Genomic DNA, 26,760 nt, shown 5'->3' on the forward strand with positions numbered 1-26,760 from the left:
CAAGAAGCTCAGTCCGGCGGAGCGAAACTATGACGTGGGGGACAGGGAGTTGTTAGCCGTGGTACAGGCCCTAAAGGTGTGGAGGCACTGGCTTGAGGGGGCTCAACACCCTTTCCTCATTTTGACGGACCACCGTAACCTGGAGTACATCCGGGCAGCGAGGAGGCTGAACCCTCGCCAGGCGAGGTGGAATATGTTTTTGACCCGTTTCACATTTAAGATCACGTACATCCCTGGGTCACAGAACGGTAAGGCAGACGCACTGTCTCGGCGGTATGACACGGAGGAGAGGTCCGTGGAGCCCACTCCCATACTGCCGGAGTCTTGTCTGGTGGCACCGGTAGTGTGGGAGGTCGATGCCGAACTCGAGCGGGCGTTACGCACCGACCCTAGTCCACCTCAATGCCCGGAGGGTCGGAAGTACGTTCCGCTCGAGGTTCGGGATCGTTTGATCTATTGGGCTCACACGTCACCCTCCTCTGGACACCCTGGTATCGGCCGGACGGTGCACTGTCTTAGTACCAAGTACTGGTGGCCCACGTTGGCGAGGGATGTGAGGGTTTATGTTTCCTCCTGCTCGGTGTGCGCCCAGTGTAAGGCGCCTAGACATCTGCCTAGGGGTAAGTTACTACCCCTGCCCGTTCCACAACGACCATGGTCTCACCTCTCGGTGGATTTCCTCACTGACCTTCCTCCTTCACAGGGGAATACCACTATACTGGTCGTTGTGGACCGGTTTTCTAAGGCCTGTCGTTTGCTCCCTATGCCGGGCCTTCCTACTGCCCTGCAAACCGCCGAAGCACTATTCACCCATGTGTTCCGGCACTACGGGGTACCCGAGGATATTGTGTCTGATCGAGGTCCCCAATTTACCTCCAGAGTCTGGAGAGCTTTTATGGAGCGGTTGGGGGTCTCGGTGAGCCTCACCTCGGGTTACCACCCGGAGAGTAATGGGCAGGTGGAACGCGTGAACCAGGATGTGGGTAGGTTTCTTAGAACATACTGCCAGGACCGGCCGGAGGAGTGGGCAAGGTACGTTCCCTGGGCCGAGATGGCCCAGAATTCCCTACGCCATTCCTCCACTAACCTAACCCCTTTTCAATGTGTGTTAGGTTACCAGCCGGTTCTGGCACCTTGGCAGCAGAGCCAGATCGAGGCTCCTGCGGTGGATGAGTGGGCGCGGCGCTCGGAGGAGACATGGAACGCTGCACACGTCCACCTGCAGCGGGCCCTCCGACGTCATAAGGCGAGCGCCGATCTCCACCGCAGTGAGGGACCGGTGTACGCACCTGGTGATCGAGTCTGGCTCTCTACCAGAAACCTGCCCCTCCGCCTGCCCTGTCGGAAACTGGGTCGGCGGTTTGTAGGGCCATTTAAAGTCCTGAGAAGGTTGAACGAGGTGTGTTACAAATTACAACTACCTGTTGAGTATAAGAGTATTAACCCCTCGTTCCATGTGTCGCTTCTCAGGCCGGTGGTAGCTGGCCCACTCCAAGAAAGTGAGATCAGGGAGACTCCTCCGCCCCCATTGGACATCGAGGGGGCACCGGCGTACTCCGTACGGTCCATCTTGGATTCGAGACGTCGGATGGGGGGTCTCCAATATCTAGTGGAGTGGGAGGGGTACGGCCCGGAGGAGCGGTGCTGGGTGCCGAGGAGAGACATTTTGGACCCGTCTCTCCTGACGGAATTCCATCGTGGGCACCCGACGCACCCTGCTCCGCGTCCTCCTGGTCGTCCCCGAGGCCGGAGTCGGCGCACGTCTGGAGCCGCGCGTCAAGGGGGGGGTACTGTCACGGTTTCGGCCGAGGCTGCCTCTCTCCCTTGCTCGGGCAGGCTTCGGCGTTCGTCGTCTCCGGAATACTAGCTGCCACCGTTGTATGTTTCTATGTTCGTTTGCTTTTGTCTGATTGTTGTACACCTGTTATCGTTTAGTGTAATTAGTGTCCTATAAGTTCTCGTTGTGTTTGTCTAGTGTTGTGTGTGATTGTTTTACTGTCGTGCCGGTAGGCTGGATTATTACTGTTTGCTCGGTTGAGCTATTTTGCTCCTTAGTTTTGGAGTATTTTGTCGCACCTGTTTGTGCGCTTGTGTTTTCGCCTACGTGCGGAGCTTTTGCCTCAGGGCAGTTATTTCGTGTTTGTTTTGCTGTGCATCACTAAAGTCTGTTGGACTAACGTACTGCGTCCTGCGCCTGATTCCACCCACACCCACCTACATCTACCTTGACAAGGACAGAGGAGCCTCTTAAAGAAGAAGTTACAGGTCTGTGAGAGCCAGAAATCTTGCTTGTTTGTAGGTGACCAAATACTTATTTTCCACCATAATTTGCAAATAAATTCATAAAAAATCCTACAATGTGATTTTCTGGATTTTTTTTTCTCAATTTGTCTGTCATAGTTGACGTTTACCTATGATGAAAATTACAGGCCTCTCTCATCTTTTTAAGTGGGAGAACTTGCACAATTGGTGGCTGACTAAATACTTTTCCCCCACTGTACCCTTTCCCAGTTCCTGTGTTGTGACATATCAATTAATCACACCTCAATTCTTTCTACTTATTCCACATTTTGTTGTGTTACAGCCTGAATTTAAAATTGATTAAATGTAGATGTTTTGTCACTGGGCTACACAAACAATACCCCCATAATGTCAAAGTGGAATTATGTTTTTCTACATTTTTACAAATTAAATACAAATTCTAAGCTGGAATGCCTTGCGTCAATAAGTGTTCAACCCCTTTGTTATGGCAAGCCTAAATAAGTTCAGGACTACAAATTGGCTTAAGAAGTCACATAATAAGTCCTCTGTAGCTCAGCTGGTAGAGCACGGCGCTTGTAACGCCGAGGTAGTGGGTTCGATCCCCGGGACCACCCATACACAAAAATGTATGCACGCATGACTGTAAGTCGCTTTGGATAAAAGCGTCTTCTAAATTGCATATTATATTATATTATAAGTTGCATGGACTCACTTTATTTTTTATTTTTGAATGACTACTTCATCTCTTTACCCCACATATATAATGATATGTAAGGTCCCTCAGCCGAGCAGTGAATTTCAAACAGCGATTCAACCACAAAGACCAGGGAGGTTTTCCAATGCGTCGCAAAGAAGGGCACCTATTGGTAGATGGGTAAATAATGTTGCACAATCCAGGTGTGGAAAATGCTTAGACACAGACATTTTTATATATTTTGTATTGTATTTTGCATTGTGTCATGTATTGTATTATGTAGTGTTATGTATATTTCATTTGTTGTGTTTGGTTTCCTGTTTGGACCCCAGGAAGAGTAGCCACTGCCTTGGCAACAGCTTATTGGGGATCCTAATAAAATACTAAATTTGAGACTTAACCAGAAAGACTCACAGCTGCAATTGCTGCCAAAGGTGCTTCTACAAAGTATTGACTCGGGTGTGTGAATACTTATGTACATGAGATATTTCTGTATTTCATTTTCAATAAATGTGCAAATATTTATAAAAACATGTTTTCACTTTGTCATTATGGGGTATTGTGTGTAGATGGGTGAGAGAAAAATTAATGTAATACATTTTGAATTCAGGCTGTAACACAACAACATGTGGAATAAGTCAAGGGGGTATGAATATTTTCTGAAGGCAGTGTAGTTTACAAATGACAAAATGACATATTGGTTGCCTTACCCTGTAAGCAGTCTATTGACAAGGTATGACAGCAATCCATGCCTTGTTTTAGTTTCCCTGACACTTTTCCATTTGTGCAACAAATGCTAAAACGTTAGCGTGTGGAAACTAAACCAAAGCATGGATTGCTGTCATACCTTGTCCATAGACTGCTTACAGAGAATGGAAACCAACATGTAATTTTGTAATTTGAATGAACTATCCACTGTATTTAAATAGATAACAATTGACTTGTTGCTAATGGTCTAATAATCTAGTGACAAGTGTGCCAATGACTTGAATATTCAATTAGTGAAATAAAAACCGTTTAGTCATATTGATGTGAGGAGTTCTAATGAATGTCTCCTTTAGGGACCTGGAGCTTAGTCAGTTAAGGTCAGTATTCAGGAGACTCACAGACAATATAATAATATTTACAGATATGTAGACAGCAGCCAAGGTTTGGATGCCAGGAAAGGGAGGGTATTAAACACATAGAGTATGTATATTATGACTATGAAGACTAGGGGCCTGTTTTCCGGACATAGATTACGTCAGCGTCCCAAACGGCACCCTATTCCCTATATAGTGCACTATTTTTTTTACCAAGGTCCATAGAGCTCTAGTCAAAAGAAATGTACTACACTGAGTGTACAAAACATTAAGAACACTGGCCCATGTTGACTCCCTTTGGGTGGTGGATCATTTTTGATGCACATGGGAAACTGTTGAGCGTGAAAAACCCAGCAGCATTGCAGTTCTTGATACAAACCGGTGAACCTGGCACCTACTACCATACCCCATTCAAAGGCACTTAAATATTTTGTCTTTCACCCTCTGAATGGCACACATACACAATCCATGTCTCAATTGTCTCAAGGCTTAAAAATCCTTCCTCAAACTGTCTCCTCCCGTTCGTCTACACTGATTGAAGTGGATTTAACAAGTGACGTCTATAAGGGATCATAGCTTTCACCTGGATTCACCTGGTCAGTCTATGTCATGGAAAGAGCAGGTGTTCTTAATGTTTTGTACACTCAGTGTATATACAGAATAAGCTGCCATTTGGTACAAATTCCATTGGACAATTTCAATTGAACATAGGCCTACATATTTAGCCTTAGACTAAAAAAGTGTCTGGGAAACTGGCCCTAAATATATCCAGATTATGTGGTTGGTTCTTTAAAAGGCCTGTGGTTCAATACCCACCACAACTCTCTGAGTCATCACAGGGATGATGCTGCCTTTCTCACTTCAAAGGGATCTGAGATATTTCGAGAAGATTATTTCTCTGCGTTAGCAGATGTTCAAACCCCTACTGGTTATTTCTCTGCGTTAGGAGCTGTTCAAACCCCTACTGGTTATTTCTCTGCGTTAGGAGCTGTTCAAACCCCTACTGGTTATTTCTCTGCGTTAGGTGTTGAATTATTTAACCAGCTACTGTACTGCCAGGTTCTGTCGCAACTGGCACCCTATTCCCTATATAGTCAAAGATGATCTATTATATTGAGAAGATAGCCGAGTGGCTGCTCTAACACTTCAATGACTGAAGGCAGTCGAGATCAGGTGGGACCATTCTAGCCAATGAGAGGGCAGATACATGGATGAACAACATTTTTACATTTACATTTTAGTCATTTAGCAGACGCTCTTAACCAGAGCGACTTACAGGAGCAATTAGGGTTAAGTGCCTTGCTCAAGGGCACATTAACGTCATTTAGCAGACGCTCTTAGCCAGAGCGACTCACAAATTGGTGCGTTCACCCTATAGCCAGTGGGATAACCACTTTACAATTTGGGGGGGGCACAACTAAGACATAAAAAAAATAATAATAATAAAAAAAAATAAAAAAAAACACTTGCTGGAATGCCATGTGCATCCACTTATCAGTACGTTTGTAACAGCCAAAACATTACGAAACTTCAATTAGATAAAATAAACCTCACGTAATTCGACACTCTCATAGACCTCCATACAAAAAAAGGGCTTATCTCACGTGGACAGATTTTGGCCGGAAGTAGTGTCCTACATTTGACCAGGGCCCATAGGGAATAGGGTTCAATTTGGGACACACTCCTAGACTCTTCGGGAAGACAGAGTCACGTACTGTATAGCCCTGGTCCTCCAGATCAGACAACAAGCACTAATTAAGGCGAAAGCAGAAGTATAGAATCTATATGCTCTGCGATAGTAATAATAGTTCATATGGTAAAGGTGCTCTTCGGTTTCCCAGGCTTGTAGCATTAACAAAGAAATTGGAGGCTAAACTTGTAGGATATAAAAAATACCAAAGCACTCTTACCAGGTAGTTGCAGTTAAAACAACTATATTGAGTTGGCGTGTCCATGTAGCAAAGTTAAAACAAGGCAAACAAGTTTGAGTTTGTTGTGTCATATTTTTGGTGCATTTTGTTCAGTCTCCCAAATCCTTTACTCTTCGTGAAAATAATGTCCTTTGCTACAGCACTGAACATAAACACTTCTGTCTAGCTAGAAAATGATACCAGCCAGCTCTGAAGGCTAGGGCGAATGTCACTAATGTAACTGATTCCCCCTACAGCCATTCTTACACATTTCATATCTGGGCCCCTTCTCCTGTGACACACACTCCCCTCGGAGGGTACTAAAAGGAATGACCCTGCCTTTTCTGGAATAATCTTATCAATAAGAGATGTGTGGAGGTTTGGTCTTTGTCCCAAATGGCACCCTTTATAGTGCACTACTTTTGATCTGGGCCCATAAGGCTCTGGTCAAAAGTAGTGCACTATATAGGGAATAGGGTGCCATTTGGGACACATCCTTGGTGTAAGTAGGATGGCCTGGGTATAGCCTGTGTGTCAGAGGGAGGCAATTGTTGTTTGACGTTGTTAAATATTACAAGCTGTACTTTACGGCAAATAACGCTAGAAAGTTGTTACAGAGATTATATATGAACTCTCCAGGAATAAAGAGAAGCATGCACACACGCACGCACGCACACACACACACCACCCACACACACACTAGATACTTACCTATACAGCGAGGCTGGAATCCGCTCCAGGAGCCGTCAGCCTGGCACATGCGTGTAGTGGAGCCCACCGGGATATAGGGGGCGCTACAGCTGAACGACACCTCTGACTGGTAGATGAAGCTGAGGCCCTCTCTGGAGCCATGGGCAGGAACACCAGGGTCCCCACAGAACTTGGCTACAACAACAGCAGAGCAAGAATAGCAGATCAAAATGAACATTAAAAAAACACACAGGAGCAATGTTACTGGGTTTTCCTATAGTGTGTTTTTGATTGAACTTCAGTAAGAGGAGGGTGATGGGAAATCTGTCCAGATCGAATTGGAAACAACAACAAAAAACTTGCAGGATCATTGTAATTGAACTCCTGTATGTCTTTGTATCTGTGATCCTTACAGATCGAAAGGAACATTCCAAAAACACACAAGAGCAATGTTAGCGAGTTTTGCCCCAGTGAGGGTTAGCTTGAACTCCTGCCACAGTTTCTCGTTGTATCTGTGATCCTGGCAGGCACCATGGGAGGAGAAGATGGAGTCTTACAGACCAGACTAACATGAATGACATTGTCCCTCAAAGGGCTCGAAGCGGTCATTGAGCACTGTCCATCATTGGCTGTCCATCAAACACTTTGTCTGTCCAGGAAGAATCAATAATAGATGTCGCCTTCACGAACTGCCGATACATTATAAATGTGCCAAACAAGACTCCCTCTCTTACTGTCTGGGAACTAGAAGGACTACAAACTTGACTTTTTCTTGATGAATAATAGATATGCTGTCAAAATATAAAAAAAGAGAGGAAGAGCGACTAGAGAACAGAGCGAGGGGTTGAGAGAGCGAAAGAGAGCAGAGAGGGTAGGGAACAGAGATGTAGAGCGAGAAGAAGAACAAAAAAAAGTGTGCTCCCTGCAAGATTACAAAGTCCCAGGCAGCCATTCTTTAGTTCATTCCCATTGGAGCCTAAGTTTCCATAGCCTCTGCAGCAGCTGTACATTCGTCAGTGTTCTGAAGGGTGGGGATCGGAAATTAGAACTACCTTGTGGACCTTTTAACCTGCTCTCCCCTCCACTCCTTCTTTCCTCCACCTCCTCCCCTTCAACCCCTCCGCCCACTCTCTTTTGTAGCTCTGCCTGATGACCCAATGGGGCAGGCAGTTAAGAACTCATTAATTGTGCGCAGATTACCCCCTCTGTTCTTCACTCATGCTCTCTGTCATATGAAGACAGACTGACAGGGTGCGGGTAAGTGACTAAACACTGAGTCGGGTGTGTGAATTATGATTCCCTGGGTGTCTTTCTGTATAGAGACAATTCTCCAGGTGTAGAATTGATGGTTGGGTCCTCTGATGTTTAAATAGGCCTTCTTAAGTCTCTGAGTTATTATGATTCCCTGGCTTGCTAGAGAGAGAATTCTCAATAGGTGTAAGATAGATGGCCGGATCCTCTGATGTTCAAATAGGCCTTCTAAGGTTTCTGAGTCGTGACAGGTTGTGGAGAGAAAAAGAAAAACAGTGGAGTTAATTACACTGTATTATTTATAATGACTAATAACGGGACTGAAGCCTTGTCTCAGCAAGACTCAACCTTTTCAAACAGAGGCTTTCAAGAATCCGTTACGAGGGTGAACCCAGCCTGCCACACGCATTGACATTGTAACTTTGGAGATGAGTTCCATTCAGATCTGTGTGTGTGTTTGGACGTTTTGGATCGTGTATGAGGGTGTTTGTGTGTGTGTGTGTGAGACTTGGTCACACTTTTCTGGTGCCTGTCTATCATTGGGCACAGCTGCTTCATGGTGGAAGCCTCCCACCTCCAGCCTCCCATTACCTGCCCTTTAACGGGAGACCTCTGCTAGTATTTTCAATTCAATTTACTATCTAATCTGTAGTACATCACAGTTCCCCCTTGTTCCGCCCTCGGTCCGTTTTGCGTCAAATTAATGTGATGGAAATCATGAAGGACGTTAATGTCGAAATGATTGAGTTTGACTGATGTCCCTAAAACGTGTGGAAGATCGTCCGACCAGACCAAGGGCCTTATGAATGGGCGCTTCCTCCTCTAACTCAGCTGTCAGTCAATCAACCAACGACACAAAGAACCTTGGTGATTTTTTTTGGTTCCTTTACAGAGGAGAGCAAGGTGACAGTTTTAGCATTCATTCTGCAGCACTTTGTTTCAACTACGGTGTCAGATATCCAGAACGAAGAAAAATAAAACCGAACAATAACCCACAAAAAACATATAACCTTTTTCCATAGCACTTTAGTGGGCAGTGCTGACATAACAGGAAACGACAGGGAAATAACACTAACGACAGAGAAATAACAGGAAACGACAGAGAAATAACAGGAAATGACAGGGAAATAACAGGAAATGACAGGGAAATAACACTGTAACGATGGAGAAATAACAGGAAACGACAAGGAAATAACAGGAAACGACAGGGAAATAACAGGAAACTACAGGGAAATAACACTAACGACAGAGAAATAACAGGAAACGACAGGGAAATAACACTGGAACAACAGAGAAATAACAGGAAACGACAGGGAAATAACAGGAAACGACAGTGAAGTAACAGGAAACGACAGGGAAATAACACAGTAACGACAGGGTAACATCGCAGTAATAACCCGTTCATAGTTAGTACCTTGCTGCTAAATAACTTTATAAAGTGTGACGAATTGTCCTGGTTGTTATGTAGAAACAATTATTCATTACTTATAGCTAGAATCCTTAATGGTGAAACTGCCACGTCCATTTGCGATATTGCAGCAACAAAGAAGTACTGCAAAACTGTTTACCCTGTTGCACTACGCTCCTCTGCTTCGTCAACAAAACAAAACAAAAACAACGGCTGTAGGGCGGACAGTGGTGCTATTTCCCCCTACTGCGAATTCCATCTTTAAGAACTATGAATAATAGAGGATAATAAGCATAAGGTAGCTTAGTGGTTAAGAGCGTTGTGCCAGTAACCGAAAGGTCGCTGGTTCTAATCCCAGAGCCGACTAGGTGAAAAATCTGTCGATGTGCCCTTGAGCAAGGCACTTAACCCTAATTGCTCATGTAAGTCGCTCTGGATAAGAGTGTCTGCTAAATGACTAAAATATAAATATAAATATATATGTAGAAAGTATTCAAGTCCATTTTCACCTGTTCTCAGTAGCACTGTTTATACTGATGTGGAATGTACTTGGAACGTTCTTAGAAAGGCTGTTTATCAAACAGAAACCACAGCCCCATTGTGTGATATAAGACACCCCAAAACAACAAACACATACTGTATCTAAGGTCTGCACAGCACAGTACAATGTTTCTAGATGCAGGGTGCATGCATGTTTTTAGTAAAAACGACATCATTTATAACCGGTGCATTAGAATGGATGAGGAGGGTATTCAACTTAAAACGAGATAAATCTATCTACATTTCTAACATGACTACTTGTCTCCTCTCTTGGGAACCAAACGTATCACAGAGCATTGTGATGTTGCCTAACCACTATTCCAGCACACTTTTGCCTGGTGGCTGTTGCCTGTTCTAGGCCACACAGCTCTGGCAGGGGGCACAGTAGGATGTAGTAGGGGATTTAATATCCCCTGCACGCTAAGGCCAGGTCTCTTAAAGTGTCTCAGAATAGGAGTGCTGATCTAGGATCCGGTACCGCCCTGTCAATTAATTGTCATCTAAAAAGAAAAACTGATCCTAGATCAGCACTCCTATTCAGAGATGCTTTATGGATACGGGCCCTGAGACCAGCCCCTATTGAATAATGGAAGACACATTGGGGCAGTGTGGATCTCTATTGGCTGGGAACATGCCTACCTACTCACCTCTGGCACAGAAGTCAGAGTGTAGAGAAAAAACCGGGCAATTCAAGAGGGTCCTAAAAAATTAAATCTCAAAACGTAGTTTTCTTTGCCCTATGTCATTATAAATTACATAGAATAAATCATTATATTGTTCTCTACAATATTATAACCTTAATATACTTGTACTTCATTGATGAAATAAGAACGTGAATTTGCTGTGACCGTTTCTAGTTTAGACTGCGCCGCTCTTGGTTGTATCTCTTCCATATTTGGTGTTGTGAGTTGGTACCATTTGGAGGTGTTTCTGCTGGTAGGACCAATCATATTCAACTTGATAGCTTCGTCATTTTCACCTCCAGATCCTTGGCTTTCATTGCCTATACAAGCGATCAATCTATGTTGAGAGGAGTCGTTTCTACAACGATTTAAAGGGAAAGACTCAGAAATACAAAATGAAAACAGGAACAGATTGTCTTCGCGGAGGGTTTATATTGAAATTCAGTCTCTTAGCTTTGTAAATAAATATATATTTAGTCCCTATTTAGTTTTGCATTCAGTGGATTTCATTTAGAAAAAGCCCATGTTTTCACTCAGGAACCTGCAGCCACTAGTTAGCTTGTCAGTTGACGTTCGAAGTTAGCGCCGTTCTGTCGCGGAGCAGCGTCACAGAGTTCTATTGAGCAGTGACCTCTTTTTGATCATGCCTGTGATGACATTCCATTCACTGTAAACATGCTAAATTTATGGTAGGGACATGGGGTTTGGTCTATGTTTTTTTTTGACGGAATTCTCTATTGGGACATATTTGTATAAACCTTTAATGAATGAATCATTTTATGGGTGAACACACTACAGAGTGTTTTCTGGGAGCTAACATAATCAAAACATTAGCGCCCAACAACCTGCCCGCTTGACCCTATCACCTCCTCTCTTCTCCAGACCATCTCCGGTGACCTTCTCCCTTACCTCACCTCGCTGATCAACTCATCCTTGACCGCTGGCTATGTCCCTTCCGTCTTCAAGAGAGCGAGAGTTGCACCCCTTCTCAAAAAACCAACACTCGATCCCTCTGATGTCAACAACTACAGACCAGTATCCCTTCTCTCTTTTCTCTCCAAAACTATTGAGCGTGCCGTCTTTAGCCAACTCTCTTGCTATCTCTCTCAGAATGACCTTCTTGATCCAGACCAGTCAGGTTTCAAGACTGGTCATTCAACTGAGACTGCTCTTCTCTGTGTCACGGAGGCTCTCCGCACTGCTAAAGCTAACTCTCTCTCCTCTGCTCTTGTCCTTCTAGACCTGTCTGCTGCCTTTGATACTGTGAACCATCAGATCCTCCTCTCCACCCTCTCCGAGCTGGGCATCTCCGGCACGGCTCACTCTTGGATTGCGTCCTACCTGACCGGTCGCTCCTTCCAAGTGGCGTGGCGTGAAGCTGTCTCCGCACCACGTGCTCTCACCACTGGTGTCCCCCAGGGCTCAGTTCTAAGCCCTCTCCTATTCTCGCTATACACCAAGTCACTTGGCTCTGTCATATCCTCACATGGCCTCTCCTATCATTGCTACGCTGACGACACACAACTAATCTTCTCCTTTCCCCCTTCTGATAACCAGGTGGCGAATCGCATCTCTGCATGTCTGGCAGACATATCAGTATGGATGACGGATCACCACCTCAAGCTGAACCTTGGCAAGACGGAGCTGCTCTTCCTCCCGGGGAAGGACTGCCTGTTCCATGATCTCGCCATCACGGTTGACAACTCCGTTGTGTCCTCCTCCCAGAGTGCGAAGAGCCTTGGCGTGACCCTGGACAACACCCTGTCGTTCTCCGCTAACATCAAGGCGGTGACCCGATCCTGTAGGTTCATGCTCTACAACATTCGGAGAGTACGACCCTGCCTTACACAGGAAGCGGCACAGGTCCTAATCCAGGCACTTGTCATCTCCCATCTGGATTACTGCAACTCGCTGTTGGCTGGGCTCCCTGCCTGTGCCATTAAACCCCTACAACTCATCCAGAATGCCGCAGCCCGTCTGGTGTTCAACCTTCCCAAGTTCTCTCACGTCACCCCGCTCCTCCTTCTACCACCCCCTTACCCCCCCCCCCCCCAAAAAAAATAATATAAAAATAATAATTGTAAAGTGCTTATCCCACTGGCTATAAGGTGAATGCACCTATTTGTAAGTCGCTCTGGATAAGAGCGTCTGCTAAATGACGTAAATGTAAATGTAATGGTGGGGGGAAGGTAAGAAGCAAATGTTCAGGGGAGATGGAGATGGAACATTGTAGTGTCTTTGCATCCCTCTTGGCACTGTATTAAATAGAGCCACAAGCATCAGCTCAGTACCTCCAAATGCATATTATCAGTATGGCTAAATATTTTGCGCTAAAAAACATTACATTATAGTCTTGCTAGTATCACATTCTAGGAATTCGAAGGAGAAAGAGTGTGAGAGAGACAGGAGCGTTTCTGCTTGGCCTCCCGAATGACAATGGCAGGTGCGGAGGTGAGCACCGTGGTCAGGTGATGTTTACACCTGTTCCCTGAGTGGCCACCTGCCACCGATGTGTGTCTCTCGGGCCAATGAGGGCGTAGTCCCCACTAATAAGGGTAAATGCGGGTCCAAGTACCACTAGAGCTATAGAGAAAGTACCATTTGTGAACATGATAACAGGGGAACAGAGTTTGCTTTAAAATACAGTGCTGAAACACCATAGGCACACTAAAACTATGAATGAAGTAGCAGTAAAAACCATAACTACTTATGTATAGTCAATAACAACATGGTACATGTACCTGTTTGCACACCACCTGTACGGACTGGATAACTATGAACTACAAGCAAAATACCCAAAAGGTAAGTTTTGTGGTCGGCCTACATACAGTATAAGTATGATGTAGTTTCTCAAACCTTTTTGTTAAATAAACGGTTTTTCAAAGAACGTTCCAAGTACATTGTACATAAGTATAAATGGTGCTACTGAGAACAGGTGAAAATGGCCTTGAATACTTACTACATAACTTATGCTCTATTATTTATAGTTCTGAAGTAATTAATAATTGTTTCTATATAACAACCAGGAACATTCTTCACACTTTATATCCTTTTGGCACACTTTAAATCTTTATTAGCAGTTACATACTAACTATGAACAGGCTTTTATGGCATTGTTACCCTGTCGTTACCCTGTTGTTTCCCTGTTGTTTCCTGTTATTTCCCTGTTGTTTCCTGTTATTTCCCTGTTGTTTCCTGTTATTTCCCTGTTGTTTCCTGTTATTTCCCTGTTGTTTCCTGTTGTTTCCCTGTTGTTTCCTGTTATTTCCCTGTCGTTACCCTGTTATTTCCCTGTTGTTTCCTGTTGTTTTCCTGTTATTTCCCTGTTGTTTCCTGTTATTTCCCTGTTGTTTCCTGTTATTTCCCTGTTGTTTCCTGTTATTTCCCTGTTGTTTCCTGTTATTTCCCTGTTATTTCCCTGTCGTTACCCTGTTCTTTCCCTGTTGTTTCCTGTTGTTTCCCTGTCATTTTCCTGTCATTACACTGTTATTTCCCTGTCGTTACCTGATATTGGGGCAGCAGGTAGCTTAGTGGGTAAGAGCGTTGTGCCAGTAACCGAAAGGTCGCTGGTTCTAATCCCCGAGCCGACTAGGTGAAAAATCTGTCGATGTGCCCTTAAGCAAGGCACTTAACCCTAATTGCTCATGTAAGTCGCTCTGGATAAGAGCGTCTGCTAAATGACTAAAATGTAAAATGTAAAATTAACCTGTTGTTTCATTTTTTTCTCCCCAATTTCGTGGTATCCAATTGGTAGTTACAGTCTTGTCCCATCGCTGCAACGTACGGACACGGGAGAGGCGAAGGTCGAGAGCCGTGCGTCCTCCGAAACACAACCCAACCAAGCCCCATTGCTTCTGGACACAATGCCTGCTTAACCTGGAAGAACACCGTACACCTGGCGACCGTGTCAGCGTGCACTATGCCTGGCCCGCCACAGGAGTCGCTAGTGCGCGATGGGACAGTTGGATGACGCTGGGCCAATTGTGCGCCGCCCCATGGGTCTCCCCATGGGTCTCCCGGTCGCGACCGGCTGCGACAGAGCCTGGACTCGAACCAGGATCTCTAGTGGCACAGCTAGCGATGTACTGCCTTAGACCACTGCGCCACTCGGGAGGCCCTAACCTGTTGTTTCTAATAAAGATTAGGCAATTGGTTTAAAAAAACAAAAATATTAATCTCTGTAACTGACTATAGTCATAGAACTGTAGAGTGGACATCCTATTCAAACTGAAACAAGGAAACAAGAACATGAAGAACGCAACAAAATGTACATTTCACACTGAGTGTTAGTGCTACTGCAGAGAGAGTGAAGATGCATCGATGTGTTAGTGCTACTGCAGAGAGTGTGAAGACTGCATCAATGTGCAAGAGTGGAAAAAGAGAGAGCGAGAGAGAGAGCGAGAGAGAGAGTGAGAGTGAGAGAGACAGAGACAGAGACAGAGACAGAGACAGAGACAGAGACAGAGACAGAGAGAGAGAGAGAGAGAGAGAGAGAGACAGAGACAGAGACAGAGACAGAGACAGAGACAGAGAGAGAGAGAGAGAGAGAAGAGAGAGAGAGAGAGAGAGAGAGAGAGAGAGAGAGACAGAGAGAGAGAGACAGAGAGAGAGAGACAGAGAGAGACAGAGAGAGAGAGAGAGAGAGAGACAGACAGAGAGAGAGAGAGAGAGAGAAGACAGAGAGAGAGAGAGAGAGAGAGAGAGAGAGAGAGAGAGAGAGAGAGAGAGAGAGAGAGAGAGAGAGAGAGAGAGAGAGAGAGAGAGAGAGAGAGAGGCACAAAACAACAGAAAACAAAATAACAGGAGAGAAGATGAGAGGTGTTACTCACGTAGGCACTGAGGCACCATTCCGTTCCAGGTGCCGTTGCCCACGCAGGTGAGGATGGCAGGGAATGACAGCTCGTACCCTGGGGAGCAACTGTAGCTCACGCTGGTGCCCCACTCAAAGTCTGTACCCTCCAGGACTCCGTTGGAGATGGCAGAGGGCGCCGCGCAGGTCACCGCTATGGGGGGAGAGGGGGGAGAAGAGGGGAGAAGAGGGGAGAGAGGTGAGAAATAGGGTGGGTGTAGTGGGAGAGAGGACAGGGAGAAAGAGGAGGAGAGAGGAGAGGAGAGGGAGAGAGAAGGAGAGTGGGGGAGGAGAGAGGAGAGGCAGAGAGAGGAGGACAGAGAGGAGAAGGAGAGAGGAGGAGGTGAGAGAGAGAGATAGGAGAGAGGAGGAGAGAGAGAGAGAGAGAGAGAGAGAGAGAGAGAGAGAGAGAGAGAGAGAGAGCAAACATTGCTCCTGCATTTTTAACAAAAAATATAGATTTAGAGTTAGATAAAGTAGGATTTTTTGGCAGGGACATATACAGGATGCTACCCTCCACAACATAACCTTTATTCCAAACCAAAACTCCAAACCTACAACCTGATTTTGGACGGAATTACCTGGAAAGCTTTCTACTACCAAGGATTACTATTCTCAAACTATACAGCAAATGCTCTGGAAAACAAACAGAAACCTGAAAACACCATCCAACCTGGAACTGAGTGAGTAATGTTTAGTATGAAGCTATTTTTCACTTTCAAAAACCAAGAAGAAAAATTCATTACAATGATATATTTTATATTATAAGGACTGAATTCTAAGGCTACCAAGCTTAAGCTTGCTACAAAGAGATACAATTTCAATTAGCACTGACGTGTGAAGTGAGAGGTGTCAAAGCCCTTGAGCCCAACAATGGCAGGAGAGTCGTACAGTCTACCCCAACTAGAGGCCTTAGAAGAGGCCTTAGAAGCACCCCCCCACTGTTCAGAGGTCATTAAAATACAGTACCCTCTGAATGTAAAAAACGACAAGACACGAAAAGAGTACAAATTGAAACTTCTTTTGGGGAAGCACGAGACACTTTTTGCTGATTTGTATAAAAATGGGAACATAAGCAACCTTATCTTCCACACAGACCATCCCCTGGCATGGCACAGTGCTATACTAGCACACTACCCCTCTGTTAAGAGGGGGGGTGTTAGCGACGGGTGGAAACTCAGGATACTGGACAACGAGGACTCTGAGTCGTCTAATATTAATCTCTATAAATCTGGAACCGTTTTGGTTCAAGGCAACACCAAACAGTTCCAGCTGGACTTTCACCTAATCAAAGAAATAGCTCAGCAGGAGAAGCTGTCCCTTGAGAAAGATACCCCTACCCCGAGCGGGTCAGACCAGACCTCTTCATTAAATAACCCCACAGAGCAACCCCAAGCAGAAACTCAACTTCCCAGCACAGAGTACTACTCCCTCATTGAAGTGAAGGATAAATTCACCCAGCTGGAGGTAAGGCAGGTGGAGCTGGAACAGCAGGTGAACACACTCCAGTCAGCACAGACCCAGACAACAGTCCAGCACAACAACACCCTCTTAACTAGACCTGGAGAGCTGCAGGTGGAGAGAGACATGTCTGCACTCTGGACTGTGGTGAGACAACATCAACAGGAGAAAGAGCAGGAGCAGGAGAAGAACAGAGCACTAGAGGAGAGGATCAGAGTGCTGGAGGAGAAGGTGAGAACGATGACGGGTGACATTGAACAACCCATTAGAGAACAGCCCACCTCAGATCCTGTCCAAAGTCTCGACACCGCAGCAGAACAGTACACCCTAGACCCTGACCATAGCCTCGACATCACACCCAGACAAACAAATGAAGAACCCCAAGCCCTGGGGACCCCAACCCCTCTGAGCAACCCCCCAGTCAGACACCCTGATAGCCCTCATGACGACCCCCCCACACCCACTGAGGACATACACAAGCCACAGATTGTACTCCTTATGGACTCAAACGGGAAATACATACAAGAAAATAAACTTTTTCCAAAACACACAGTGTCTAAACTCTGGTGTCCAAATACCCAGCGCGCCCTAGACCTTCTGTCTAAGGACCAACTAGGATCACCCAGCCACATAATAATACACACAGGCACAAACGACCTGAGAACACAGCAGGAAAGGGTGGCCACATCACTCAAGGGCGTGATAGAAAAAGCTTCTTCTACTTTCCCCAACGCACAAGTGGTTATCTCAACCCTGTTACCACGAAAAGACTTCCACCCTGCTACCATACAGCGGGTAAACGCAAGTATTTCCCGTGACTGTGCATCAAAACCAAATGTCTTCCTGGCCCACCACTCCACCCTGGACGTGAACAGCCTTTACGACCAGGTCCACCTATACAAGGCAGCAGTGCCCACCTTCGCCCGGACCCTAAAGGATATCGCCCTCAACCGCAGACCCAACACCTCACACAGGAGCAACAGATCAACAGACACCCCGCCCAGACCAGCGAGACACTCTCCCAGACCTGCGGGACCCCCCCCAGGACCTACACATAGAGGACCCCCGCAGAGAGGACCTACATCCAGACCACAGCACCATCAACCACATCTACACCCCCACCCCAACCAATTAACTCCCCCCCAAGTCAACCATGCCCACACCTCATTTAGGCCCCCTCAGATCAGACCTATGCCCCTCCTACCCACCCCAAGCCCCCCACTCCCACAAAGAGGGCCTCAACATGAAAGTCACACATACGCCCAGGCCGTGAGCAGGCAAACAGGCCCAACACCCACTCTTACACTAGCCCAAGCCAATGGCATGTACCAGATGCTCAGCAGGCTCTGCTCACAATTACTGGCCTGAGGCCAAACCACACAACCAACAACATTAGACACTTTATGGAACACAAAGCCTTCACTATTTCATCCTGGAATATCCAAGGCCTGAGGTCATCTGCCTTTGGCCTAAAGAGCAGGAATCTGGACTTCACCAAAGAAATCGGAAATACAGACATTGTCATCCTACAAGAAACATGGTATAGAGGAGACGGACCCACTGGTTGCCCTCTAGGTTACAGAGAGCTGGTAGTCCCATCCACCAAACTACCAGGTGTGAAACAGGGAAGGGACTCAGGGGGTATGCTAATTTGGTATAGAGCAGACCTAACTCACTCTATTAAATTAATCAAAACAGGAACATTTTACATTTGGTTAGAAATTCAAAAGGAAATTATCTCAACTGAGAAAAATGTCCTCCTGTGTGCTACCTATATCCCCCCACTAGAATCCCCATACTTTAATGAAGACAGTTTCTCCATCCTGGAGGGGGAAATCAATAATTTCCAGACCCAGGGACATGTACTAGTCTGTGGCGACCTAAATGCCAGAACTGGACAAGAACCTGACACCCTCAGCACACAGGGGGACAAACACCTACCTGGAGGTGACAGCATTCCCTCCCCCATATGCCCCCCTAGGCACAACTACGACAACATAACCAACAAAAATGGGTCACGACTCCTGCAGCTCTGTCGCACACTGGGTATGTACATAGTCAATGGTAGGCTTCGAGGGGACTCCTATGGTAGGTACACCTATAGCTCATCTCTTGGCAGTAGTACTGTAGACTACTTTATCACTGACCTCAACCCAGAGTCTCTCAGAGCGTTCACAGTCAGCCCACTGACACCCCTATCAGACCACAGCAAAATCACAGTCTACTTGAACAGAGCAATACTCAATCATGAGGCATCAAAGCCAAAGGAACTGAATAATATTAAGAAATGCTATAGATGGAAGGAAAGTAGTGTTGAAACCTACCAAAAAACAATTAGGAAACAACAAATTCAATCCATTCTAGACAACTTCCTGGACAAAACGTTCCACTGTAATAGTGAAGGTGTAAACTTGGCAGTAGAAAACCTAAACAGTATATTTGACCTCTCAGCTTCCCTATCAAATCTAAAAATCTCTAACAGAAAACCAAAGAAAAGTAATAACAGTGATACATGGTTTGATGAAGAATGCAAAAACCTAAGAAAGAAATTGAGAAACCTATCCAACCAAAAACATAGAGACCCAGAAAACCTGAGCCTACGCCTTCACTATGGTGAATCACTAAAACAATACAGAAATACACTACGGAAAAAGAAGGAACAGCATGTCAGAAATCAGCTCAATGTAATTGAAGAATCCATAGACTCTAACCACTTCTGGGAAAATTGGAAAACACTAAACAAACAACAACACGAAGAGCTATCTATCCAAAACGGAGATGTATGGGTAAACCACTTCTCCAATCTGTTTGGCCCTATAACAGAGAACAAACAGCAAAAAAATATACATGATCAAATGCAAATCTTAGAATCAACTATTAAAGACTACCAGAACCCACTGGATTCTCCAATTACATTGAATGAACTGCAGGATAAAATACAAACCCTCCAACCCAAAAAGTCCTGTGGTGTTGATGGTATCCTCAATGAAATGATAAAATATACAGACCACAAATTTCAATTAGCTATACTTAAACTCTTTAACATCATCCTTAGCTCTGGCATCTTCCCCAACATCTGGAACCAAGGACTGATCACCCCAATCCACAAAAGTGGAGACAAATTTGACCCCAATAACTACCGTGGGATATGCGTCAACAGCAACCTTGGGAAAATCCTCTGCATTATCATTAACAGCAGACTAGTTCATTTCCTCAGTGAAAACAATGTACTGAGCAAATGTCAAATTGGCTTTTTACCAAATTACCGTACGACAGACCACGTATTCACCCTGCACACCCTAATTGACAAACAAACAAACCAAAACAAAGGCAAAGTCTTCTCATGCTTTGTTGATTTCAAAAAAGCTTTTGACTCAATTTGGCATGAGGGTCTGCTATACAAATTGATGGAAAGTGGAGTTGGGGGAAAAACATACGACATTATAAAATCCATGTACACAAACAACAAGTGTGCGGTTAAAATTGGCAAAAAACACACACATTTCTTTCCAAAGGGCCGTGGGGTGAGACAGGGATGCAGTTTAAGCCCCACCCTCTTCAACATATATATCAACGAATTGGCGAGGGCACTAGAACAGTCTGCAGCACCCGGCCTCACCCTACTAGAATCTGAAGTCAAATGTCTTCTGTTTGCTGACGATCTGGTGCTTCTGTCACCAACCAAGGAGGGCCTACAGCAGCACCTAGATCTTCTGCACAGATTCTGTCAGACCTGGGCCCTGACAGTAAATCTCAGTAAGACAAAAATAATGGTGTTCCAAAAAAGGTCCAGTTGCCAGGACCACAAATACAAATTCCATCTAGACACCGTTGCCCTAGAGCACACAAAAAACTATACATACCTCGGCCTAAACATCAGCGCCACAGGTAACTTCCACAAAGCTGTGACACTCTGGCTCCGGGACTTTTGTATTTGAGCCAGGGTGTATTTTGTTTTGTTGGGTTTTGGTTTGTTTTGTTGGGTATTTGGGTGTATTTCTATGTTTGCATTTCTGTGGGGTTCATTTCTAGGTTTGGTCTATGACTCCCAATCGGAGGTAACGAGTGTCAGCTGTCGGCTCGTTATCTCTGATTGGGAGCCATATTTATCTGTATGTTTTCCTGTGGGAGTTGTGGGTTTTTGTTCCGTTTCGGTCAGTGTACCGTGGACTTCATTGAGTCGTCTTTTGTTTTGTATTACGTGCTTTACTCAAATAAAGTCATGTTTCTTGGACACGCTGCGCCTTGGTCATACTTAGACGACATAGACGACCGTGACAGAAAAACCCACCATAATAGGACCAAGCAGCGTGTCAAGCGGCAACAGGACCCAGCTCCAAAGGATTCATGGACATGGGAGGAGATACTGGCTGGAAAGGGTCCTTGGGCACAACCGGGAGAATATCGCCGCCCTCGTGAAGAGCTGGAGGCAGCTAAAGCCGAGAGGAGGCGGTATGAGGAGGCAGCATGGAGTCAAGGCTGGAAGCCCGTGGGTACTACCCAAAAATTTCTTGGGGGGGGGGGCTTAAAGGGAGTGTGGCGAAGTCAGGTAGGAGACCTGCGCCTACTCCCTGGACTTACCGTGGAGAGCGAGAGTACGGGCAGACACCGTGTTACGCAGTAGAGCGCATGGTGTCTCCTGTACGCAGGCATAGCCCGGTTCGGTACATTCCAGCTCCACGTATCGGCCGGGTTAGAGTGAGCGTTGAGCCAGATGTCATGAAGCCGGCCCAACGCATCCGGCTACCAGTGCGTCTTCTCGGGCCGGCATACATGGCACCAGCCTTACGCATGGTGTTCCCGGTTCGCCCACATAGGCCGGTGCGGGTTATTCCACCTCCCCGTACTGGTCAGGCGACGGGGAGCATCAACCCGGGTAAGGTTGGGCAGGCTCAGTGCTCAAGGGGCCCAGTAAGCCTGCACGGTCCGGTATTTCCTGGGCCACCTCCCCGCTCCAGCCCAGTACCACCAGTGCCTACACCACGCACCAAGCCTCCTGTGTGTTCCCCGAGTCCTGTGCGTCCTGTTGCTGCTCTCCGCACTAGGCCTTATGTGCGTCCCCAGGGTCCAGCATGCCCTGTTGCTGCTCTCCGCACTAGGCCTTATGTGCGTCCCCAGGGTCCAGCATGCCCTGTTCCGGCTCTCCGCACTAGGCCTTATGTGCGTCCCCAGGGTCCAGCATGCCCTGTTCCTTCTCCCCGCACTAGGCTTTATGTGCGTTCCCAGGGTCCAGCATGCCCTGTTGCTTCTCCCCGCACTAGCCCTGAGATGCGTGTCCTCAGCCCGGTACCTCCAGTTCCGGCACCACGCACCAGGCCTACGGTGCGCCTCAGACGGCCAGAGTCTGCCGTCTGCCCAACGGGGCCTGAACTGCCCGTCTGCCCAAAGGCGCTTGAACTGGCCGTCTGGACTGAGCCTGCAAAGCCGCCCGTCTGCCATGAGCCTTCAGAGCCGTCCGCCAGACCGGAGCCGCTAGAGCCTTCCGCCAGACAGGATCAGCCAGAGCCTTCCGCCAGACAGGATCAGCCAGAGCCTTCCGCCAGCCATGAGCAGCCAGATCCGTCAGCCGGCCATGAGCAGCCAGATCCGTCAGCCAGCCATGAGCAGCCAGATCCTTCAGCCAGCCATGAGCAGCCAGATCCGTCGGCCAGCCATGAGCAGCCAGATCCGTCGGCCAGCCATGAGCAGCCAGATCCGTCAGCCAGCCATGAGCAGCCAGATCCGTCAGCCAGCCATGAGCAGCCAGATCCTTCAGCCAGCCATGAGCCGTCCAGCCAGGATCCGCCAGAGCCGTCCAGCCAGGATCCGCCAGAGCCAGCCAGCCAGGATCCGCCATTGAGTCCGGTGCTGTCCCTTAGCCCGGTGCTGCCCCTTATCCTGGTGCTGCCCCTTAGTCCGGTACTGCCCCTTAGTCCGGTGCTGCCCCTTAGTCCGGTGCTGCCCTTTAGTCCGGTGCCGCCCCTTAATCCAGTGGGGTTTAGTTGGGGGGTGGTCATGTGGAGGAGGCTACGGAAGCGGATAGTGACTAAGGTGGGGTGGGGACCACGACCAGGGCCAGAACCGCCACCGTGGACAGACGCCCACCCAGACCCTCCCCTAGACTGTATGCTGGTGCGCCCGGAGTTCGCACCTTTAGGGGGGGGTACTGTGACACTCTGGCTCCGGGACTTTTGTATTTGAGCCAGGGTGTATTTTGTTTTGTTGGGTTTTGGTTTGTTTTGTTGGGTATTTGGGTGTATTTCTATGTTTGCATTTCTGTGGGGTTCATTTCTAGGTTTGGTCTATGACTCCCAATCGGAGGTAACGAGTGTCAGCTGTCGGCTCGTTATCTCTGATTGGGAGCCATATTTATCTGTATGTTTTCCTGTGGGAGTTGTGGGTTTTTGTTCCATTTCGGTCAGTGTACCGTGGACTTCATTGAGTCGTCTTTTGTTTTGTATTACGTGCTTTACTCAAATAAAGTCATGTTTCTTGGACACGCTGCGCCTTGGTCATACTTAGACGACATAGACGACCGTGACAAAAGCTGTGAACGATCTGAGAGACAAGGCAAGAAGGGCCTTCTATGCCATCAAAAGGAACATAAAATTTGACATACCAATTAGGATCTGGCTAAAAATACTTGAATCAGTTATAGAACCCATTGCCCTTTATGGTTCTGAGGTCTGGGGTCCGCTCACCAACCAAGAATTCACAAAATGGGACAAACACCAAATTGAGACTCTGCATGCAGAATTCTGCAAAAACATCCTCCGTGTACAACGTAAAACACCAAATAATGCATGCAGAGCAGAATTAGGCCAATACCCGCTAATTATCAAAATCCAGAAAAGAGCTGTTAAATTCTATAACCACTTAAAAGGAAGCGATTCCCAAACCTTCCATAACAAAGCCATCACCTACAGAGAGATGAACTTGGAGAAGAGTCCCCTAAGTAAGCTTGTCCTGGGGCTCTGTTCACAAACACAAACAGACCCCACACAGCCCCAGGACAACAACAACAACAACACAACTAGACCCAACCAAATCATGAGAAAACAAAAAGAGAATTACTTGACACATTGGAAAGAACAAACAAAAAAACAGAGCAAACTAGAATGCTATTTGGCCCTAAACAGAGAGTACACAGTGGCAGAATACCTGACCACTGTGACTGACCCAAACTTAAGGAAAGCTTTGACTATGTACAGACTCAGTGAGCATAGCCTTGCTATTGAGAAAGGCCGCCGTAGGCAGACCTGGCTCTCAAGAGAAGACAGGCTATGTGCACACTGTCCACAAAATGAGGTGGAAACTGAGCTGCACTTCCTAACCTCCTGCCAAATGTATGACCATATTAGAGACACATATTTCCCTCAGATTACAGCGATCCACAAAGAATTCGAAAACAAACCCAATTTTGATAAACTCCCTTATCTATTGGGTGAAAAACCACAGTGTGCCATCACAGCTGCAAGATTTGTGACCTGTTGCCACAAGAAAAGGGCAACCAGTGAAGAACAAACACCATTGTAAATACAACCCATATTTATTTATTTTCCCATTTGTACTTTAACTATTTGTACATCGTTACTACACTGTATATAGACATAATATGACATTTGAAATGTCTTTATTCTTTTGAAACTTCTGAGTGTAATGTTTACTGTTAATATTTATTGTTTATTTCACTTTTGTTTACTATCTACTTCACTTGCTTTGGCAATGTTAACACACGTTTCCCATGCCAATAAAGCCCTTAAATTGAAATTGAAATTGAATTGAGAGAGAGGGGAGGGAGGGAGGAGTAGAGAGAGGGGAGGGAGGGAGGATGATAAGGCACAGGGGAGAGGGTGTTTACTCTAAGGAGAGGGAGTAATACTTTAATCAATGCTGAATTACTCACTTACTTAACCCTCTTTATCCCTGTAGGGATATCATTAATCAATTAGGCATGAATCATACTTTACTTAACCCTCTTAATCACTGTAGGGATATCAGCAATTAATTAGGCATGAATCATACTTTACTTAACCCTCTTTATCCCTGTAGGGATATCAGCAATCAATTAGGCAAGAATCATTCTTTACTTAACCCTCTTTATCACTGTAGGGATATCATGAATCAATTAGGCAAGAATCATACTTTACTTAACCCTCATTATCTCTGTAGGGTTATCCTGAATCAATTGTACTTTTTTTGTACTTTTTAGTCATTTAGCAGACGCTCTTATCCAGAGCGACTCACAGTTAGTGAGTGCATACATTTTCATACTGCCCCCCCGTGGGAAACGAACCCACAACCCTGGCATTGCAAGCGTCATGCTCTACCAACTGAGCTACAGGGGACTACTAGGCATGAATCATACTTTATGATTCCATTCATGGCATAAAGGCAAACAGCGAACACACAAGAAACCTTTGGGAAATGGCCAAAGCCGGGCTAACAACTAAAACAACACATGTTCATAATCTTAGGTAATGAGGCCGAAGGAATATTTGTGGATTTGCCATCCTTAGTGGACATTTACTACCAGCTGTCTAACTGAAACAGAGCTAATGGCTTTCTCTCAGAGCTCTAAGCTCTGGGTGTGATGATAACTGAGTCCCAAATAGCACACTAGTCCCTATATAGTGCACTACGGCAGAGAGAGTCAAAGGGACTGTTTGTTTGTCTGTGTGCCACAGCCTACGCCACGCTTGAGTAGGTGAGAGGGCCAGGCTGGATGACTCATGTTGCGCTCTGTAGAGTGCGTCTCTCTCTCTTTCTCTTCCGTGTCTGTTTTTCACACTGAGTTCTCCCAACTACGATGTGGATACAGCATACTCCTCCTCTCACTGAACTACAGTAAGTAACAGCAGAAATCGTAGGCTTTCCAAAAAATTGCATGGTGGATACACTCCTCTCACCAAATTACAGTAACAGCAGATAGAGCTTTCTAGAAGACAGTTATGTGAGGGTTGGTTTGGGCAGAAACAGGCTTTATAGAAGACAATTATGTGAGGGTTGGTTTGGGCAGAAACAGGCTTTATAGAAGACTGTTCTATGAGGGTTGGTTTGGGCAGAAACAGGCACTATTTTGGAAAGCCTACCACCATGGATACAGTCATCTCACTATGGATAGACTTTCCAAAAGATGGGGTTGGTTTGGGCAGTAACAGCACTGTGGATACTAGGCCTATTCCTTATACTACATAGTGCCCTTCTTTTGACCAAGGCCGATTGGCACCATATTCCCTATGTAGTCCATTACATTTGACCAGAACCCTTTGATTGGGAGGGTAGTGATTCCCTCCCAATGAAATGAATCAGCTGACTATGAAAACAAACAAACACATTAGTCCAGCTCAATGGAGCTTTTTGATGATTGGCTGCTCTTATTGCCATCTCTGTGCTATAGTAATAAAGGCAATAAACGTGTAATAAAATCCCAAATGTTGTATTAATATTCTGAATTAGTTTTGGACACGCTTGGTAGCCCCTCCATTGAGAGTGGACCAGCTTGGCTTGTACTAACCTAATGAATAATAAGTTTATGCAGTAGTTTCACAACTCCAGCGTCACAACAGTAGTGTAGATCATCCATTCCACAGGAAGTTGTCACATACACACAGTACACAATACAGCTGCACGCATGCATGCACACGCAATTTTCTGTAAAAAAAAAAGGCAATGTTAGACTTTCACCCATCCACCTCCATTAGGCTACTTTCCATCCAATCACCAACATCCAACCTGTGCATCATAAGAATGTATGGCACCAAAATCAAATCAAATTTTATTTGTCACATCCGCCGAATACAACGTGTAGACCTTACAGTGAAATGCTTACTTACAAGCCCTTAACCAACAATGCAGTTTTAAGAAAAATAAGTGTTACGTAAAAAATTGATAAGTAAAAAAAAAAAGAAATAAAAAGAAATAACAAATATTTAAAGAGCAGCAGTAAAA

The 26,760-nt window shown here is 45.9% G+C and overlaps 2 protein-coding genes across 3 annotated transcripts in view; both read right to left on the bottom strand.

The window, feature by feature from the left end:
* The window catches only part of LOC311125099 (focal adhesion kinase 1-like), a gene marked incomplete at its 5' end in the record, with an annotated part of 1,344,976 nt that overhangs the window by 121,093 nt on the left and 1,197,123 nt on the right, over positions 1-26,760 (bottom strand). The window lies entirely within an intron of this gene.
* LOC311110282 (CUB and sushi domain-containing protein 3-like) overlaps positions 1-26,760 on the bottom strand; it is a gene marked incomplete at its 3' end in the record, with an annotated part of 541,145 nt that overhangs the window by 40,468 nt on the left and 473,917 nt on the right. Inside the window, 2 exon segments of the mRNA XM_084152993.1 lie at positions 6,660-6,833; positions 15,350-15,523. Of these exon segments, the coding sequence (XP_084009119.1) occupies positions 6,660-6,833; positions 15,350-15,523 (348 nt within the window).

This window comes from Coregonus lavaretus (assembly GCF_964263955.1).
Source record: "Coregonus lavaretus genome assembly, chromosome: 3".
NCBI classification, from domain to species: domain Eukaryota; kingdom Metazoa; phylum Chordata; class Actinopteri; order Salmoniformes; family Salmonidae; genus Coregonus; species Coregonus lavaretus.